This window comes from Canis lupus, chromosome 16, assembly GCF_011100685.1.
Source record: "Canis lupus familiaris isolate Mischka breed German Shepherd chromosome 16, alternate assembly UU_Cfam_GSD_1.0, whole genome shotgun sequence".
NCBI classification, from domain to species: Eukaryota; Metazoa; Chordata; class Mammalia; order Carnivora; family Canidae; genus Canis; species Canis lupus.
The window spans coordinates 30909877-30931200 of NC_049237.1; the positions used below are offsets into that span (position 1 = coordinate 30909877).

General features: G+C 45.2%; 1 protein-coding gene across 1 annotated transcript; it reads right to left on the reverse strand.

Annotated features, from left to right (window-relative positions):
- Positions 1–11105: 11105 nt before the first annotated feature.
- LOC111090290 (ral guanine nucleotide dissociation stimulator-like) lies at positions 11106–16150 on the reverse strand. The gene is made up of 5 exons (XM_038559231.1): positions 15472–16150; positions 13902–14092; positions 13246–13305; positions 12138–12331; positions 11106–11907 (listed from the first exon to the last, which is right to left on the reverse strand). The coding sequence occupies exons 1-4, from the start codon at positions 15565–15567 to the stop codon at positions 12319–12321; spliced, it is 360 nt and encodes a 119-aa protein (XP_038415159.1). The 5' UTR covers positions 15568–16150; the 3' UTR covers positions 11106–11907; positions 12138–12318.
- Between the last annotated feature and the right edge of the window lie 5174 nt (positions 16151–21324).

Genomic DNA, 21324 nt, shown 5'->3' on the forward strand with positions numbered 1-21324 from the left:
AAATGTACCAATGAGAACATTATTATTGTTCACATTATTATTGTGAGCAACTCCCTTTCTCCTCCCTTCTGCTATCTTCCTCTTCCTCCTCACTCCCCCTTCTCCTTCCTTCCCTCCCTTCCTCCCTTCCTTCCTTTCCTTTCTCTCTTTCTCTCTCTTTCTTTTCTTTCTTCTCTCTTTTTCTCCCTTCTTCCTGTCCTTCTTCCTTCCATTCTTCATTTCTTCCTTTCTTTGGATGGCACCAAGAATCTCACCATTGCCAAGACTTAAACTCTGATTCAGATTGGGTAATTTCAGCAGGGAAATAACCAACAGTAATGGCTAGCTTATTTTGCTGAGAATTTCCAAGAAGTTCTCAACTCAGAATATTATTACAATAATGTATGTAAATAAGAATACAAATCACATTAATGGGCCTGTGTATGCACACAAGTATAGAATGGAAGGGCAGTACTGTTTGCCATGCAACACTATTGAAATGCAATACTTAATTACCCATAGGTCAAGAGTAAGGAGAATATTATTGAAATAAACAACAATTTGATATCATTGTTTAAATATTTTATTAACTATTTAATAGAGTTTGGAGAGTAAGGATAGATGATTTTGCTGCATAATTACCAAATAATACTGAAGATTAAATGTGAGAAAAAACTTGCAAGACTCTCAGAGGGGTTCTTACTTGTATGGGGGGGAAATAACTTTATTATTTATACTATTATGTGCTTTCCTTTAAAAAGTGAAGTAATTTCTTTTAATTTTTCTCCAGATGATATTGCCTAAAAGGACTGAGAGAAATAATTTACAGGTATAAACCTTTCTGCTGAGATTATTAACATAACTTTAACCACACCACAGTTAATGTGATTCCAAATATCTTAACTATTCTATATTACCTTCTTTTTTATATTTTGAAAAAAATGTTTAAAATTCTCAATTAAACATCCAATTACTCTTGATTAATACAGTAGCAGGAATCATTGCATTAAATTCAATTTGTTTATTTACTTTTGATAAATTAAATCTTTCAATATTGGATGAGTTTTTCTAGAGTCCTTGGGACACATTCAGCCAAAGGCATGAATATATCGTGTACTCTTTTTCATATTTAGGAAAATGAAGATTTCAAAGGTACCCTGCAAGTTTCTTTTGTCCAATAGACTGTCATTGAAAGATAACACTTTAAAAAAAAAGAAAGATAAAAAATAAAAGCTTTATGCTAATCTATTGGTTCACTTTTCCAAAGTAATATCTTCACTAACATTTTTTAGCACCAATCACATTTCTGTATCAGAAGGTCACAAAGTCTTAGATTAGGACCCACAAAGAATTTCCATGGAACTCTAAAATCAAACTAAGTATGCTAGTTGGAAAATCAAATCTGGTTCCATTGTTTCATGCTATGGTTAGGAAGGCAGAATCTTGCCACGTCTTATAAAATGTCACACTCTTACTTAATGGTGAGGCTGAGCTTAGAAAATCTCTTCTCTTAAGCTGTGTCTTCTGTCTTTCCTTCTTTGGCTTCCTTTGTCCTGTTCATTATCCATCAGCAATCAGTTCCTTTTTTTATCCTGTAAAAGGTCCCATTTTATTCCATCTCCAGTCCTGCTTTGGCTAAGAGATATGTCAAAAGGGTTAGCCTTCAGATAGACTGACTTGCTTGTTCTTTGCTTTTTATCTGAGACTGGTGGCAGTTAAAATCCTGTTATAGTTCCCAGTGGGTCCCTTGAAGGAATATTGCAAGCTGTACTAGAATAGTTAGCTCAATTACTTCTGTGATCACCTAGAATGGAATATTCATTGAGGGCAAGACTCATAGCAGGGGTAGAGGATAAATGTACTTTCTTTGTCAGTTAGGGCCTGCCTTTTGACACAACCACCTACCTAATTACCACCAGCAGTGACCAATCATGAGCCTTCATGTGGTACCATAAATTTCAGGGAACAGTTAGGGCATTTATGGCATGGTGCTTAAATTGACACCTTCCATCACAGGGAGGGCACCATATGTTTTCACAGAACAGACATCAATTCTAGATTTTCATTTTCTTTTTCTTACTATCATTCTTTTTCCAGTACTAATCATATAAGAGAAACTTTTCTGGATGCTGATGGAATCTTATATTAGCTACCAAATGTCCTACCAAATGATTTAATTTATAATGAAGGAAGCTGGACAATGAAGGGATGCCTGTGGGATTTGTAGATCTGACCTAGTATGTCATCACCCAGAGCAGTTGGTCTTATAGATTGGTGGAATAGCCTATTAAAGACACTGTTATGATACCAGTTGGAAGACAATAGCCATGAGTTTGTAGTGTTAGCTTTAGCATGTGGCAAAATATCTGAAAATGTTACCAACATACACTGCTGTCTTTTTTTTCCCCCACAGCCCATATGCAAGATCAGAGATAAAGGCACAGAAATGGGGTAGCATCTTTCAAAATCACACCTACAATAGGGAAAATTTGCTTCCCATCTCAGTGACCTTGGGCAAATGATTGGAATTTTTAGTTCCCAATGGAGGATGATTGACATGAACCCATGTCAATGATTCCAATGAAATAGGAAACTGCTCTCTACAATTTAGGTCCCTTTGTACCACTGGTGGAAAGACAAACAAAAGAGTCACACTGTGGGTTGCATAGATCTGACATGACAATTGAGAAGAAAAAATGTAGTACCATTCAATAAAGGCAGAGAGGAGCATGAATAGAAACCATTAGAATCACCTGCAATAGGGATCCCTGGGTGGTGCAGCGGTTTGGCGCCTGCCTTTGGCCCAGGGCGCGATCCTGGAGACCCGGGATCGAGTCCCACGTCGGGCTCCGGGTGCATGGAGCCTGCTTCTCTCTCTGCCTCTCTCTCTCTCTCTCTCTCTCTCTCTCTATCATGAATAAATAAAAAAAAAAGAATCACCTGCAATACTTCATATTATTTTACTTTATATTATTTTATGTGAGGACAAACGTGCATTGTGCTATGCTGTCACCGCAACCAGACAGAACACCAAGGTTAGATTCCTTCAAGAATAAAAATTGGGTTCCCTTCACTGCGTAAACAGCCCTAGTCATCTGAGACACCAACTGAAGAAACATATTTAATAGAGCAGGGATGGAATGGATGTCATCAACTTCCTGGATCCAGTCGCAGCACTGAGGAATGTGGTCACTTTCTATGGAGCCCCTCACAGTGACAGAGGAAGCAACACTGTATGGCAGGCTGCCTGGATTGTACCCTGGCTTACTAATCTTTCTGTGCTTTAGTTTTACTCACTTTAAATTAGTGGATAACAATGATACCTACCTCCTGTACTTACTGTTGGTATTACATGGGATAGTGTAGAAACAAGCACACAATTTAGTGCATAATAAATGTCACTTATTAACTGATAATAGTAAGTATTACTGTTGATTGCTATTGTTTTTCTTTTTTTCCTTGCAATATCATCATTTATTTATGTACTTTAACAAAGTTCTCTTTTTTCTTTTCCTTTTCTCTAATATTCAAAAGAGGGTTTGTTGGTATTAATTAGTCAAGAATGCTGAATATTGATGAGGCAATAGCAAAATTAGTAGAGGTATGGACATCTAGGGATTCCAGACTTGAAGCTATACACAGTAGATGGTGAGATCTTAGGCAGTCTCCCTTCACGAGGTGTGTGGGGGTATTATCAATAATAGGAGAATAGTTGTATTTGAGAACTGTTTGTTTTTTTATACACTAAAATATTTTTAAAAGTGTAAGTGTAGCAACAAGGGATACATGTAGATTTTTGGCAGTCCACGTATTGGATTGTAGTGAATATCTGCCTTTTTATTTGATCCACAATATTCCATTCAGTGCCTTTAGAAGCATTTCCTCTGTGATTGTGATTTGGGTGGGGCACATGGAACCTTCAGTGATCAGAGAGTCCTCATTGTCTGCAGAGAGGCATGCATCTGTGACTGAGACTTGGAGAACTGGTTACTCTGACCTGGAACTTCAACTCTTCTGAGTGCAATGCAGATATGGGGTTTGTCATCTTACACTGGCTGGAGCAGCTGCCCTCCCCCCATGGTTTGCTTCTTCTCACCATACTTTTCTTTCAGGTAACTGGGGGAAGGCCATGGAGACAACATGGGAGGAATTAAGCAAGTGGAAGATATCACCCTCCAGTGACTAAAGGCTCAATACATCAGTATGCCCAGAAACTCCGTAAGTCAATGGGTAAATTAGTACCCTGTCAGGAGGAATAAATGATTGGCTATGAATAGGAGAGGGCACGAGGGAGGAGCAAAGAGAAAGGAAAAATCTTCTTTCATAAAACAAAACAAAACAAAATAAAACCCCTATCAACCTTCACAATATCTAAAAAAAAAAGAAAAAGAAAAAGACTATTATCTAAGGAAACATGAAAATGAAAAGATATGATTTTTTAAAGGAAACATTTAAAGGCCACTAGGGGAGGAAGGAAGTCAACTTCAGGAACACTAGCAATGAGAAGAGATGAAAACCTCATGTATGAAAAGCCTTCACCTCTCCCTGGAGTAACTTCAGAAAATACATGGGTCCATTAGGGAGTTAGGTGGTGAAAAACATTTGACTCTCTTGGAGAGAACTGCCCCCATGGCAGATATTTCTAGAGGTAAAAGAGAACAGAGGGAATCAGAGAAGATTAGAAGAGGTCAAGTATATTTTGTTGAAATTAAACTTGCAAGGTAAATGATTCCATGTTGAATGGCTTATTTTGGGATCAGATTTTAACAAAGCATCAGATACTATGAACAAAGCTGACTGAATGTCAGAAAGCATATGAGCAATTGGGTTTTGGTGTCCCTGCTAGGTTGTTTGTTTTCTCTTGTCCTCAATTTTCTAATACGTAAAATGAATAGAAAACCTATACCCTACCTAGATTACAGGATTGATTTATATATATATATATATATATATATATATATATATATATATATATATTGCTTTGACAGTTTGAAGAGTTTTCTTTGGCTTTTATTTATTTTTATATGTATATATTTAAAAAAAAAAGATTTTATTTACTCGGGAAACAGAGAGAGAGGCAGAGACACAGGCAGAGGGAGAAGCAGGCTCCATGCCAGAAGCCCGAGGCAGGACTTGATCCCGGGACTCCAGGATCATGCCCTGAGCTGAAGCACTAAACCGCTGAGCAACCCAGGGTGTCCTATTTGTATATTTTTTATTGGAGTTCGATGTACCAACATATAATAGAACACCCAGTGCTCAGCCCATCAAGTGCCCCTCTAAGTGCCCATCACTCAGTCACCCCATCCCCCCACCCACCTCCCCTTCCACTATGCATTGTTTGTTTCCCAGAGTTAGGAGTCTCTCATGTTCCATTACCCTCTCTAATTTTTCCCACTCATTTTCACTCCTTTCCCCTTTAATCCCTTTCACTATTTTTTATATTCCCCGTATGAGTGAAACCATATAATGATTCCTTCAATTGACTTACTTCACTCAGCATAATACCCTCCAGTTCCATCCATGTGGATGCAAATGGTTGGTATCTGTCATTTCTAATGGCTGAGGAATATTCCATTGTATACATAGACCACATCTTCTTTATCCATTCATCTTTCGATGAGACACGGAGGCTCCTTCCACAGTTTGACTATTGTGGACATTGCTGCTATAAACATTGGGGTGCAGGTGTCCCGGCATTTCATTGCATCTGTATCTTTGGGGTAAATCTCCCAGCAGTGCAATTGCTGGGTCATAGGGCAGTTCTATTTTTAACGCTTTGAGGAACCTCCACACAGTTTTCCACAGTGGCTGCACCAGTTCACATTCTCAGCAACAGTGCAAGAGGGATCCCCTTTCTCCACATCCTCTCCAACAGTTGTGGTTTCCTGCCTTGTTAATGTTCCCCCTTCTCACTGGTGTGAGGTGGTATCTCATTGTGGTTTTGATTTGTATTTCTCTGATGGCAGGTGATGCGGAGCATTTTTTCATGTGCTTGTTGGCCATGTCTATGTCTTCCTCTGTGACATTTCTGTTCATGTCTTTTGCCCGTTTCATGATTGGATTGTTTGTTTCTTTGCTGCTGAGTCTAATAAGTTCTTTATAGATCTTGGATACTAGCCCTTTATCTGATACGTCATTTGCAAATAACTTCTCCCATTCTGTAGGTTGCCTTTAGTTTTGTTGACTGTTTCTTTTGCTGTGCAGAAGCTTTTTATCTTGATTAAGTCCCAATAATTCATTTTTGCTTTTCTTTCCCTTGCCTTCATGGATGTATCTTTGAAGAAGTTGCTGTGGCCAAGTTAAAAAAGGGTGTTGCCTGTGTTCTCCTCTAGGATTTTGATAGATTCTTGTGTCACATTTAGATCTTTCATCCATTTTGAGTTTATCTTTGTGTATGGTATAAGAGAATGGTCTAGCTTCCTTCTTCTGCATGTGGATGTCCAATTTTCCCAGCACCATTTATTGAAGAGACTTTTTCCAGTGGATAGTCTTTCCTCCTTTGTCGAATATTAGTTGACCATAAAGTTGAGGGTTCACTTCTGGATTCTCTATTCTGTTCCACTGATCTATGTGTCTGTTTTTGTGCCAGTACCACACTGTCTTGATGACCACAGCTTTGTAGTACAACCTGAAATCTGGCATTGTGATGCCCCCAGCTATGGTTTTCTTTTTAAATATTCCCCTGGCTATTCAGGGTCTTTTCTGATTCCACACAAATCTTAAGATGATTTGTTCCAACTCTCTGAAGAAAGTCCATGGTATTTTGATAGGGATTGCATTAATCGTGTAAATTGCCCTGGGTAACATTGACATTTTCACAATATTAATTCGTCCAATCCATGAGCATGGGAATATTTTTCCATCTCTCTGTGTCTTCCTCAATGTCTTTCAGAAGTGTTCTGTAGTTTTTCGGGTATAGATCCTTTACCTCTTTGGTTAGGTTTATTCCTAGGTATCTTATGCTTTTGGGTGCAATTGTAAATGGGATTGACTCCTTAATTTCTCTTTCTTCAGTCTCATTGTTAGTGTATAGAAACACCACTGACTTGTGGGCATTGGTTTTGTATCCTGCCACACTGCCGAATTGCTGTATGAGTTCTAGCAATCTTGGGGTGGAGGCTTTTAGGTTTTCTATATAGAGTATCATGTCATCTGCGAAGAGGGAGAGTTTGACTTCTTCTTTGCCAATTTGAATGCCTTTTATTTCCTTTTTGTTTCCTGATTGCTGAGGCTAGGATTTCTAATTCTATGTTGAATAGCAGTGGTGAGAGTGGACATCCCTGTCTCATTCCTGATCTTAGGGGAAAGGCTCCCAGTGCTTCCCCATTGAGAATGATATTTGCTGTGGGCTTTTCGTAGATGGCTTTTAAGATGCTGAGGAATGTTCCCTCTATTGCTACACTCTGAAGAGTTTTGATCAGGAATGGATGCTGTATTTTGTCAAATGCTTTCTTTGCATCTATTGAGAGGATCATATGTTCTTGTTTTTTCTCTTGCTGATCTTATCAATCACATTGATTGCTTTACGAGTGTTGAACTAGCCTTGCATCCTGGGGATAAATCCCACTTGGTCATGGTGAATAATCTTCTTAATGTATTGTTGGATCCTATTGGCTAGTATCTTGTTGAGAATGTTTGCATCCATGTTCATCAGAGATATTGGTCTCTAATTCTCCTTTTTGGTGGGGTCTTTGTCTGGTTTTGGAATTAAGGTGACGCTGGCCTCATAGAACCAGTTTGGAAGTACTCCATCTCTTTCTATCTTTCGGAACAGCTTTAGTAGAATAGGTATGGTTTCTTTTTTAATCGTTTGATAGAATTCTCCTGGGAAAGCATCTGGCCCTGGACTTCTGTGTCTTGGGAGGTTTTTGATGACTGCTTCAATTTCCTCCCTGGTTATTGGCCTGTTAAGTTTACTATTTCTTCCTGTTCCAGTTTTGGTAGTTTGTGGTTTTCCAGAAATGTGTCCATTTCTTCTAAATTGCCTAATTTATTGTAGTATAGCTGCTCATAATATGTTTTTAAAATCGTTTGTGTTTCCTTGTTGTTGGTGGTGAGAAAGATGAGGAGATGGGGAGAGGTCTCTCCTTTCTCATTCATGATTTTATTAATTTGAGTCTTCTCTCTCTTCTTTTTAATAAGGCTGGCTAATGGTTTGTCTATCTTATTAATTCTTTCAAAGAACCAACTCTTGGTTTCGTTGATCTGTTCCACAGTTCTTCTGGTCTCCATTTCATTGAGTTTTGCTTGAATCTTTATTAATTCTCTTCTTCTGCTGGGTGTCAGATCTATTTTCTGTTTTGTCTCCAGCTCCTTTAGGTGCAAGGTTAGCTTTTATATTTGAGTTCTTTCTAATTTTTGGATGGATGCTTGTATTGTGATGTATTTCCCCCTCAGGACTGCTTTTGCTGTATCCCAAAGATTTTGAATGGTTGCATCTTCATTCTCATTAGTTTCCATGAATCTTTTTAATTCTTCTCTGATTTCCTGGTTGACCCTTTCATCTTTTAGCAGGATTGTCCTTAACCTCCACGTGTTTGAAATCTTTCCAAACTTCTTCTTGTGATTTAGTTCTAGTTTCAAAGCATTATGGTCTGAAAATATGCAGGGTACGATCCCAATCTTTTGGTATCAGTTCAGACCTAATTTGTGACCCAGTATGTGGTCTATTCTGGAGAAAGTTCCATGTGAACTTGAGAAGAATGTGTATTCAGTTGCATTTGGATGTAAAGTTCTGTAACTATCTGAAATCCATCTGGTCCAGTGTATCATTTAAAGCTCTTGTTTCTTTGGAGATGTTGTGCTTAGAAGACCTGTCGATTGTAGAAAGCACTATATTCAAGTCACGAAGTATAAGTGTATTATTATCTAAGTATGTCTTAACTTTGGTTATTAATTGATTGATATGCTTGGAGGCTCCCGCATTCGGGGCATAAATATTCATGATTGTTAGGTCCTCTTGTTGGATAGATTCTTTAAGTATGATATAGTGTCCCTCTTCATCTCTTATACAGTCTTTGGGACACACTTTAATTTATCTGATACAAGTATGGCTACCCCTGTTTTCTTTTGAGGACCATTTGAATGGTAAATGGTTCTCCAACCTTTTATTTTCAGGCTTAGGTGTCCTTATGTCTAATATGTGTCTCTTGGAGACAGCAAATAGATGGGTCTTGCTTTTTTTTTTAATTTTTTTTTAAATTTATTTATGATAGTCACAGAAAGAGAGAGAGAGAGAGGCAGAGACACAGGCAGAGGGAGAAGCAGGCTCCACGCACCCGGAGCCAGACGTGGGATTCGATCCCAGGTCTCCAGGATCATGCCCCGGGCCAAAGGCAGGCGCTAAACTGCTGCACCACCCAGGGATCCCGGGTCTTGCTTTTTTATCCAGTCTGAAACCCTATGCCTTTTGATGGGGTCATTAAGCCCATTCACATTCATAGTTACTATCGAAAGATATGGATTTAGTGTCATCATGATACCTATTCAGTCCCTGTTTTTGTGGATTGTTTCCTTGAACTTACTCTTTCTTTTACAGGTCCCCCTTAATTTTTTTTGCAGAGCCAGCTTGGTGGTCACATATTCTTTCAGTTTCTGCCTATCTTGGAAGCTCTTTATCTCTCCTTCTATTCTGAATGAGCGCCTTGCTGGATAAAGTATTTTTGGCTGCAGGTTCTTCTCAGTTAGGACCCTGAATATATCCTGCCAGCCCTTTCTGGCCTGCCAGGTCTCCATGGAGAGGTGTGCTGTTGTCCTAATGCTTCTACCCATAAAAGTCAGTGATTTCTTGTCTCTTGCTGCTTTAAGGATCCTCTCTTTATCTTTGAAATTTGCAAGTTTCACTATTAAATGTCGGGGTGTTGAACAGGTTTTATTGATTTTAGGGGGGATATCTCTATCTCCTGGATCTGAATGCCTGTTTCCCTTCCCAAGTTAGGGAAGTTCTCAGCTATGATTAGTTCAAATACAGTTTCTGGACCTCTGTCCCTTTCGGCGCCCTTGGGAACCCCAATTAAACATAGATTTTTCCTTCTGAGGCTGTCATTTATTTCCCTTAACCTATCCTCATGGTCTTTTGTTTTTCTCTTTTTTCCTCAGTTTCTGTCCTTGCCATCAACTTGTCTTCTATGTCACTCACTCATTCTTCTACTTTGTTTACCCTCGTTGTTAGGACTTCCAGTTTGGATTGCATCTCATTTAATTGATTTTTAATTTCTGCCTGATTGGATCTAAATTCTGCAGCCATGAAGTCTCTTGAATCCTTTATGCTTTTTTCTAGAGCCACCAGTAGCTTTATAATTGTGCTTCTGAATTGGCTTTCTGACATTGAATTGTAATCCAAACTTTGTAACTCTGTGGGAGAGAAGATTGTTTCTAATTCTTTCTTTTGAGGTGAGTTTTTCCTTCTAGTCATTTTGCTCAGTGCGGAGGGGCCAAAAACAAGTAGTACTGGAAAAAGGAGAAAAAAGAGAGAAAAAAAAAAAAAAAGAAGAAAAAAAGAATTAAAAAGGGGGTGGGAAAACAACAGAAACAAACAGAAAAGAAAAAATAAGGGGGAGTATCCTCTGATTCTATATCCTGTAAATCCCTCCACTTCCCCTGGAGCTTTCCAGTGCTGCTTGGTCAATAACTTGCTTTTCCCCTGACCTTCTAAGTAGTCTTCTGGGGGGAGGTGCCTGCTGTGCTGATTCTCAAGTGTGTGCACCTTGGGGAGCTGCTCAGCCCCCTGCCAGGTGCAGGGCTCAGTGGGAGTTGTTTATCCTGTGAGACCCCTGCTCAGTCCCAGGTACATGGTGACACCAGGAGGGACAACAACAGTGGCAGCGGCCAGCAGTCCAGCCCTGGAGTCAGCTCCTGCAGTAACTACCACAGCCCCCAGTCCACAGGAGCCTGGATACTCCGGGGGCAAGGGCCACTGATCTGCACAGCTCGGATCCGCCTGGCGGCAGGAGCGTCCTTGCTGTCCTGTGTCCTCCCGGCCTCTGCCTGTCCCCAGTGAACACCAGATCTTGGGCTGTGTCCCCTGGCGCCCCAGGCTCCAGGGCCTGTGACACTGTGAATGGATCTAAAGTACCACGATGTATAATTTAAAAGCACCAGAGTAAATTTTGTGTGAAGTTAACTTATCCTTTATTACAAATAAAACTCATAAGCCATTATACAAGTTTATGAAACAGAAAATATAGGTACAGCACAATGACAGGGGAGGGCAAACCTCCGTTGGGCTTCAGCCATCATGAGCCCCGTGGTAAGAGCTGCAACGGGATCCCGAGGTGGTTCAGGGTATTGTTGCTCAGGGGCTGAAGCCAGTTGCTCCAGAGGCAGGTGGCAGCTCTGGCACTTTGGGGACCCCAATTGCAGGCACCGGAGCCTACTCCTCCTCCGGGGTGGCCAAGGGTGCAGTTGGCTCCTCATTGGGGCAGGGAATCATAGGTGTGACCACCACGTGTACTGACTTGGACTCAGGAGCCAGCATCTCTGCTGGGGCCAAGCCCTCAGCTCCAGCAGCCAGGACCAGCTCGATCACCTTAGGCCCTGAAGCTTCAGCAGGCCCCACAGTCGGAGCTGGGGTGGGCTCTTGGGGTGGTTCAGGGTGTTGCTTGGGGTCTGAAGCCAGTTGTTCCATTGAGTTAGGTGGCTGCTCTGGCACATCAACAACCTCGATAGCAGGTGGTGGCGCCTGTTCATCCTTCAGGGCTCCTAAGAGTGCAGGTGGCTCCTCCAGGGTGGAACAGTGAACTAGAGCAGTGACCACTATCTGCAGGGGCTTCGACTCAGCAGCTGGCACCTCGGCTCAGGCTAAGCCCTCAGCTCCAGCAGCCAGGACTGGCTCAATCACCTCAAGCCCTGACAGTGCAGCAGGCCCCACAGTCGGAGCTCAGGCGGGCTCTTGAGGTGGTTTAGGGTGTTGTTCTCAGGCCGAAGCTGTAGCTCCAAGAAGACAAAGTATCATCACCAGGATGGACTTTCCATGTCCCTCCCAAATCAAGGACACTCTTCCCACTGTTCAACGTGTGTGAGTGCAAGAGCCCTGGGAGGTCTCCCCAGACTGCAGCCTGTGGGGATGGGGGTGTGAGCCTACCCACTGCTCCCGGCCCAGCTTGATCTGTGGGGCCCACCCTGTCCCTAATTCAGCCACCCCCAGTCCTCCTCACCCCCAGCCTCTGGCTCTGCTGCACGGAGGCATCTGAATTGTTTGACGTAACGCCAGGCACGGTGCTCCAGGTCTGAGCCTGGCATGCACTGTCTCATGAATTCCAGCAGCTTTGTCAGGGAGGGAAGTTCTGGGAGCTGACAAAAATCCTCCCAATAGTAGTCCAGCCAAATGTCCAGGATTCAGGAGATGGCCCTGGGGAGAGACAGGTGGGCACAGGCATCAGAAGACAGCGCTCCCTCACACACAGGAGTCCTGGGGAAGCCCTGCAGGAACCAGGGCCCCGGGCCTCCCACTTGGGGCTGTCGGAGGCCAGTCTTGCTCCTTGTCCATCTGCCACCTGGTGGTCCTGCCTGCCACAGGCCTGCTCACTGAAGAGGGGCTGGCATGAAGCCTCTGTGCGTGGGAGCCCGTGACCAGTGGTGTGACCATCACTGTCTTTCCTGGGGAAGCAGGACTACCTCCTCAGCCTGGCTCCTTGCCCACTTGCCCCTTGAATCCACTGGCAGGTGTCCAGGGAGGGGGGGCATCTGGCCTGTCATTGCCTTCACTGCACACACTGTCGCTCTGGGAATGTCCAAGCAAGGAGGGCTTGGGCTCTGTGTCTTGCCAGGCCTTGCCAGGAGCCTGCCTGGTAAAGCCATCTTCCCTCCTGTGGCTCTGCACTGCCTCACTCATGAGGGGCCCACAGAGGGTGTCCTTCCACTGACTCTAATCTCCCATCTCCCATGGAGTGAGGGCCTTCTGGTCCGTGAGCCCTCACTGGTCCTCCTGAGCACCTGCTGTGCACCCTGGTCCAGGTACCACCAGATTGGTGAGTGCGATGCTCCCCACACCCTCTGCTCTGGGTCCCAGGTGTGGGGTAGATGGAGGGTTGGGAGGGGGTGGGCATGGAGAAGGTCTCCTTATGGGTCCCAGTGCTCTCTCACAAGCCCGCACCCCATCCATGGCTCTCTTTTGCTCTTTTCCTGAAGGGCCCTTAGACCTTTACCCTGTCACAGGCATTGCAGATGTGTGGGGTGAGGGTACAGAAGCCCCTCCGACCCACAGTCCCTTCACTGCCCTCCTGGAGAGGGAAGGCCCTCCTGCATGAGCCAGAGCTCACTCACATTTTCCACTGCTGCAGGACTGCGTCGTTGTCACCACAGGCAGCTACGATGCATCCATATCTAGAGGGCGGGGGGCATCACATGAATCGTCCTGTGGATGTGACCTCTCATCATGGGGGCTGTCACCCTCTGACCCCTGACTAGTCTGGAGCCCTGGGGGGCCATTAGCTCTGTGCGTGGGGCCACGGGCAGCTCCTGGAGAAGCGCCTGAACCTGATGGGGCTTCCTGAATGCTTGAGGAATGAAAGGGCTCCAGCCAGGCCCATGGCCTGATATCCGAGTGGGCCTGGGGCACCCCGGGGTCCCCAGGGTCCTCCAGTCTGGTTGCCCCAGGACACAGACCCCCAAGTGGACCCTCAAACCTCCCTTTCAATGGGAAAACAGGCCAGCTCAAGACCCTGGTGACAGTGGGGGAGGAGGTACAGGTGTCGTCATGGGGGGAGAATGTCGGCTGATGAGCACAAGCCCAGCCCCACTAGCTGACCTGCCACAGGCCAGGTCCCGGGGGCTTCCCTATAAGACCCGACTAGGCCCTGTGTGACTCTACTCCAGTCGGAGTCAGCAGCCCAAGGGGCTGGGAAGCTCAGAAACATTCCCCAGACTCCCAACCAGTAGGTGGCCCATCCCACTGGGCTGTGGAGGGTCAGGGTGCTCACTTGGTAAACAGGTCCAGCACCTCTTCGGTGCTGCCAAATTCATCATAGTTGTCTAAGAAACTGAAAATAGAGATCATGTCCCTGTGCAGCAAGGTGGGCAGCAGTTGTTGGACTTCGTGCTCCAGCAGCTCGGTCCGGCTGGGCTTTGTTGGGAAGATCAGATTCCACTTCCCGGCCGAGGCCCTTTCAGCCTGAGGTGGGACAGAGGGGACGTGCAGCCTGCACTGTAGCCTCCAGGAGACCTGGGAGTTGGAGTGCAGACCAAAGCCCGAGCCCTCGGTGGCTGCGGGGGGCGGGGGGGTGGGTAGGCAGGAGTGCCCACAGCAGGAACAAGGGGCTTGATGCCTGTGACTCAGTCACTTAGCATCTGACTCTTGGTTGTGGCTCAGGTCATGGTCTCAGCATCCTGAGATCCCGCCCCTGGCAGGCTCTGCGCTTGGGGCTGAGTGTGCTTGAGGAGCCTGTGTCTCCCTCTCCTGCTCCCTGCTCTCTGCCTGTCTCTCTTTTTTTTTTTTTCTCTGCCTGTCTCTTAAACAAACTATCCAATAAAGAAATAATCTTAGAGGATAAATTTTCAAAAAAATTTGGATCAATACAAGGACCTCAAGTGGGAGGGGATCAGTATCCCAGGTCTGCTTGTCAGCTGAGTTTTGACAGCACCTCCCTGCATTAATGGCTTCACCCCTTGAATTTGACCACACGTCCCTCTCTTGAGGTGCCCACCCAGAGACCTTTCCTTGGGTGGGAGGGCCCAGGGCGTGAGGGCTGCAGGACGTTCAGCGCCGCCCTGTGATTTGGCAACAGAAGGGAATTGCATCGAAGTCCTGCATCAGTGAAGGGCTCAGTGGCTGTGGGAACCAACTGGCCTTCTGACGTGTTGTGCAGCACACGAGGCCCCTGTGCCTGACCCCGGGAGGGGGGGCAGGGATGCGCTCCTTCAAAACCTAACTGCAGAGCGATAGACATAGTACAGTGAGCCCCGTGTCCCTTTGGGGAAAAGTCTCCCAACTCACCAAGACCATGCTCAAGCCTTGGAGAAGGTGGGGAAGGACATCAGGCCAATGGGGCCTCCTGAGAGCACCAGTTAGGAGAAAGCATAGCACAGTGCAAACTACTGGAGACCACGTGTGATTAGATATGGTGTGTCTCTTTTTTAAAGGTTTTTATTTTTTTATTCATGAGACACACAGAGAGACAGAGACAGAAAGAAGCAGACACACAGACAGAGGTAGAAGCAGTCCCCATGCAGAGAGCCCGAGGCCGGACTCGATCCCGGGTCTCCAGGATCAGGGCCTGGGTGGAAGGCAGGCGCTAAACCACTGGGCGACCAGGCATCCCCTGAAGGCCCTATTCTGATATTCCTACAAATCTGTGCACAGGGACTCTGCATCTGGCCCAGACAGGGGCAGGGCCATGGGGACAAGTTTGGGGAGGAGGGGAATCCAGACTCATGTGGGAGCAGGAATCTAGGGGGGAGCCCAGAGGAGTAGCAGGCTGGCTTCTGGGACCCAGGGCCTTTCCTGTCACATTGGGGCCCTGGGTGTCGGGGGGCCCCAGGCCCTGCACTCACCTTGAGCCCACGCTGGCCTCTGTTAGCCATGCAGGGCAATTCCCAGTTCCTCGAGGCGCTGGGGCAGATGACCCCTTCCTCCCACTCCAGCCCCATGTCCCGTGTGGATCTCTGTGAAGACAGTGCGGGGCAGCCAGGCAGGAGGCCTCAGCGCCCGGTCTGGCTGCCTCGGCCGGGCCGCACACCCAGCTGACTCTATTGCAGACCCACCACAGCACAGCCGGCACACACCTCCCCCAAGGAGAGCAAAGGGGGGCGGCTGCAGGGCCTCAGGGTAACTCTGGGAAGGGTAAGAAGCTCCTCAGGAATCCTGTTTCCACCCTGCCCACCGTGACATCAGGGTGACCCTGAAGGGATCACCGGGGAACCTGCTCCCCTGCAAGGTCCTCCAGCCTGGATGTGACCTGCCCACACATCCCTGTTTCCCTGAAACTGAAGAGGAGGGGATGGGGCCGCCCAGGATGGCTGGCACAGGTGGCCTGGTCTGGGCTGCTCTGTATTACCTTATGGTGCCTCCTGATAAACGCCCTGAGGCATTGGTTTTTATGGTGGAGCCAAAGCCTACAGCATTTGAACAAGCGGCACCCCTGGGGTTCCTGGGAGCCAGAGTCCCCAGAGGTGGGAAAGCAGCAAGAGAACATCTTCCAGTAGCGGATGTCTCCAGCCAAGTGAGCCTGAGGTGGGGCTGCACTAGAATGTGGAGGCCCGGGTGCAGGGGTTCCAAGTTCTGTTGGCCTCTGTTGTGAAAGAAGTGACCTCACTGCCTGGGACCCCCTCCCTGAGTCCACTCCTGGAGGAAGCTTCAGGAGCAGCGCTTGGGGCTGCCGATAACCCCCCCTCCCCCCGCAGGCAATGGCCTGTGTGCACACAGTGACACAACTGCACCCCTGTCCACAGGCCCCAGGGAAGGACTGTGTGCAGCCAGGGCCCCAGGCTGGACACACGCCTGCGTTCAGACACAACTTTCCATTCTTCCCTGGTTTTCACCCCGGAGAAGCCGTTGTGCCCGTCGGGGATGGTCTGCCTCTTGCCTGTGGGACAGGGATTATCCTAGAGGGTGCTTCCTCCAGACGTCCCCAGGCCACTGTGGCATCATATCTATGACATTGGAGGCGGGTGTCACATGCAGGAAATACCTCCCACCACATGTTCTTCCTTGGTGTGTACATGCATCCAGGCCCACAAGGTCCTGTGTGCACACACGTGGGCACTGGTACTCTCATTCTGGAGGCCCAGAAGATGACAGTCCCATCAGGACAGGGATGGGCAATAGCTTCCCACGATCCTAGGCTCCTGAATCCAAGGCAAACCCTACAGTAGGTGTCGGAGTCTTGGCCTAGAAGGTGTGAGGCCGTCCTTATCCTGAAACCCTGCCTGTCGTGTGTGTTACGGGACATTCCCCCATTTCCACTGGGTGAGCTGTGGACAGCGGTGCACCCAGTGGGTCGCCCTGACCTGGGCTCTTCCTCAGACTGGAACGTGCTGGAATGCCTCCCGTCTGGGCTGTCGATGCCCACCCCCACCCCAGTCACATCTCCATGTCTGTAGCCAGTTCCATCCACACAACCTTATCCCAGCCCTCTCAGGAAGGGGAGGGGCAGCCCTGGCCCCCAACGGAGGACACAGAGCTGGCTTCATGCCCTCTTCTGCCTCCTTCCCAGGCTGTGATCCTGGCGAGGCAGTGGCCCTGCTGGGGTCTTCACCTCCTCCCCTCAGTGGCTCCCTGGAGCCCCAGCTGCTGCGTTTGTCAAAGCCCCACAGTTTGTCACAGCCTCACCTCCGGAGCTCAGGACCCAGAGGTAGGACCAGGCTGTTTTTCTAGGGAGCAATTGCTCTTTTCGTTTCTGATTTTGTCTGTATTTTGTCCATCTTCCACCCTGGAGCATGAGCTCTGAGAGGAAGGATCTGGCCTGCTTATCAGCTCTGGCACTATCTGTGCTCAGGGCTCAGCGGCTGAAGGAGCAGGCGGGAAGACCCATCCCACCACGGGCCAGCTCAGCGGTGGGAGCCTTATTGATTTGGGGCATTTTTAAATACTTTGTGCTTTTCTTTTTTTTTTTTTTTTAAGGAAACTCTGTGCCCAATGTGGGACTCAAACTCAGGACCCCGAGATCAATAACCACACGCCCTTCAGACTGAGCCAGGCAGGCGTCCATTGGTCATTTTAAAACTAGTAGACTGATAACTATTTCAATTAATTCAATTTAATTTATTAATTAATTAATAAATTAATTTTCAATTAATTTCCACATTTTGTAGGTCTATCCTATTATGCTGAATTACCAAGTGACTCCCCCACTGTGCTACCACGTCAGCACAGATTGCCCCACCTGACAGCACTGAGGCGCTGTTCAGATTGGAGACTGTTCAGATTGGAGACTGAACTCGCTCATGGGGTCGTTCAGGAGCCAGGGTGGCTCCTCCATGGGCCTCCTCCCTCCCCGGGAGGTCATGCATCTCTGCAGCCAGCAGCACAAGGGGAAGATGACAAACACAGGCATGAGGGAGGGGGTCTCCAGCCAGGTCTAGCAGGCCTGCATGTCCACCTTTATGCTCACTCTGTGTGTTATTTATTAGAAGTAGTATTAATTTTTAGGATTTTATTTATTTGTTAGAGAGAGGGAGAGAGAGAGCATGATTGGTGGAGACAGGCAGAGGGAGAGAGAGAAGCCGGCATCCCCCTGAGCGGGGAGGCACAATTCCAGAACTCTGAATCATATCCCACAAAACAGAGAAAACACAATACCAGATCTGCTCCACAAAACAAATAAAAGGCATCTCCTCAAGCTGAAGGAAAATTTTCTACTTGAAGTACAGACCGTCTGAGTGAAATGAGAGCAAGATTTGTGTGTGTGTATACACACACACATATATATGGAAATAATGCTCCCTATTTGAATATGGATATAAAAATGAACATGACCATTTATGAATATACATGGACAAAAAAAGGGGAATGAACATTGACTGTTAAAAATAAGAATTAAAAAAAATAAGAATTAGTGCATTCGCAGGCATGTAGAATTGAAACATGTGAGGGTGATCATAAAAAGGCAGCGTGATCAATCAATCTAGTGAGTCTTCAGACTGTTTACAAGTAGGAAACCTGCTGTCAGCCACAGAACTGAAAGTAGACAGGAGGCACTGACTCTCCAGCTTGACCACCAACTGAACTGAAATCATGTGTATCCACGCACACTGACAGAGACACAGAGAAACGGATATAAATGTAGACACATATGCAGAACTAGGAAGTTAGCAGAGGAGAAGTAACATCATTGAAGATCATTAAATAAAAAGAAGAAATAAAGCTGAATCTTGAATGGAGAAAATGGAGTAATTAAAATAGAATCATGAAAAATAATTCATCAAACCAAAAAGCAGAAAGAGGGATAAAGAAGCAGGAGCACATTGGTGACACAAAGAAAGCGGCAAGCCTCGAATGTAAGGATGATCGTGCCTCACGGATTCCATGGAACGTAAGTCGAGCAACAAGCAGCACCTTCCAGCAAAGGCCTAAGCGAATTATTTTGTTTTGTTTGTTTTTATTTAAAGATTTTTATTTATTTATTCATGGGAGTCACAGAGAATGAGAGAGGCAGAGACATAGGCAGAGGGAGAAGCAGGCTCCTTGCAGGAAGCCTCGTGGGGGAATCCATCTGGGATCCCCGGATCAGGCCCGGGGCTGAAGGCGGATGCTCAACCCCTGAGTCACCTGAGGGTCCTAGACTAAGCTAATTAAAATGTACACATGATTGTGTCATACTCTGTTTGTAATGTGGTAAAATTTCTCTTTACCAGGAAAGAGAGGGCAGCCCAGGTGGCTCAGCGGTTTAACGCCGCCTTCTGCCCAGGGCCTGATCCTTGGGTCCCGGGTTCGAGTCCCACGTCGGGCTCCCTGCATGGAGTCTGCTTCTCCCTCTGCCTGTGTCTCTGCCTCTGTCTCTCTGTGTGTGTCTCTCATAAATAAATAAAAATCAGTATACACCACATTTTCTTTATCGATTTATCTTTGATGGACATTTGAGTTGCTCCCACCCCGTGGCTATGATAAAGAATGCTTCTATGAAGATGGATGTCTCTTGGAGACCCTGCTTTCAATTCTTTTGACTACACGCCCAGAAGTAGGATTGCTGGATTATATGGTAGTTCTTTTTTAATTTTTTTGAGAAACTCTCATACTGTTTACATAGTGGTTGCACCATTTTACATTCCTATCAGCAATGCACAAGTGTCCTAATTTCTCCATATCCTTGCCAACATTTTTTTTTTATAGTGGTCATCCTAATGGGTGTGAGGTGAACCTCATCGTGGTTGTGATTTGCATTTTTTAATCGTTAGTGATGTTGAGCATCATTTCATAGGTTTATTGGCCATTTATACATCTTCTTTCAAGGAATGTCTATACAAGTTCTTCGTCCTTTTTTTCATTGGGTTACTTGTTGCCTTGCTACGAAGTTCATAGGAGTTATCTGTATATTAAGTTATTGTCAAATACATGATTTGCAAGTATTTTTCCCATTCTATTCATTGTCTCTTCACTCTCTGGATTGTATCCTTTGATGCACTTTGAAGTTTTATATACCCCATTTGTCTATGTTTACTTGTTTGCTGGTGCTTTGGTATCATAGTCAGGAAATCATTGCCAGGTCTATGGATGCCTGGGTGGCTCAGTCAGTAAGCATATGACTCAGCTCAGGTCTTGATCTCAGGGTTGTTAGTTCAGGCCCCATATTAGGCTCCACACAGGGTATGGAGCCTATTTAAAAAAGAAAGAAATCATTAGCAGATCTAATATTGTGAATCTTTTCCCTATGTCTTCTTTCAAGAGTTTTATAATTTTAACCTTTACGTTTAGTTCTTTGATACATTTTGAGTTAAGTCTTTGTAGATGATGTCAGGCAAGAGCCCACTTTATTGTTTTGCATGTAGATAGTCAGTTTTTTCAACAGCATTTGTTAAAGAGACTATCCTTTCCCTATTGAGTAGTTTTTACATCCTTTTTGAAGATTACCTGACCATATACATGAGGGTTTATTTCTGGTTCTGTTACACTTCACTGGTCTGTGTATATCTATCTTTATACCAAGGACATGCTATTTTGACTTCTTTAGCTGGGCAATGTATTGAAATGAGGACATGTGAATTCTCCAACTTTGTTCTTTTTTTCCAAAGTTATCTGGGCTATTTGGCTTCCCTTGATTCAAAATAATTTTAGGATGGATTTTTTGATTTCTGGGGAAAAAAATGGTATCGGAATTTTGATAGAGATTGCCTTGAACCTGTGAAGTACTTTGGGCAGCATTGGCATTTTAGCAATATTAAGTCTATCATCTTAATGGACTTAGCCACTTAATGGTGGTTCAGTAGTTAAGCATCTGCCTTTGGTTCAGGGCATGATCCTGGAGATCCGGGATCGAGTCCCATATCAGGCTCCCTGCATGAGGCCTGCTTCTCTCTCTGCCTGTGTCTCTGCCTCTCTATCTGTGTGTCTCTCATGAATAAATAAATAAAATATTAAAAAATATATTACTTATATATTACTATATAGACTTATCAACTTATGAATGAAGATATCTATTTTTTGTGTTTTTTAAAACATTACTCTGACATATGTTTTCTCATTTTCAGTGTATGATTCTTTCACTTCTTTTGTTAGTCTTATTCCTGAATATCTTACTTTTTTCAGTGTTGTGGTAAATGGAGTTGTGTTCTTAATTTCCACTTCAAATTCTCCTTTAATCAAAGCTAAAAGATCTTGATTATTTCTTTTATCTGGCACCAAATTAATTATAAAAGCTATATGTTAATATTAATATTGCTTCACTGTAGATCAATAGCTTGTATTACCTT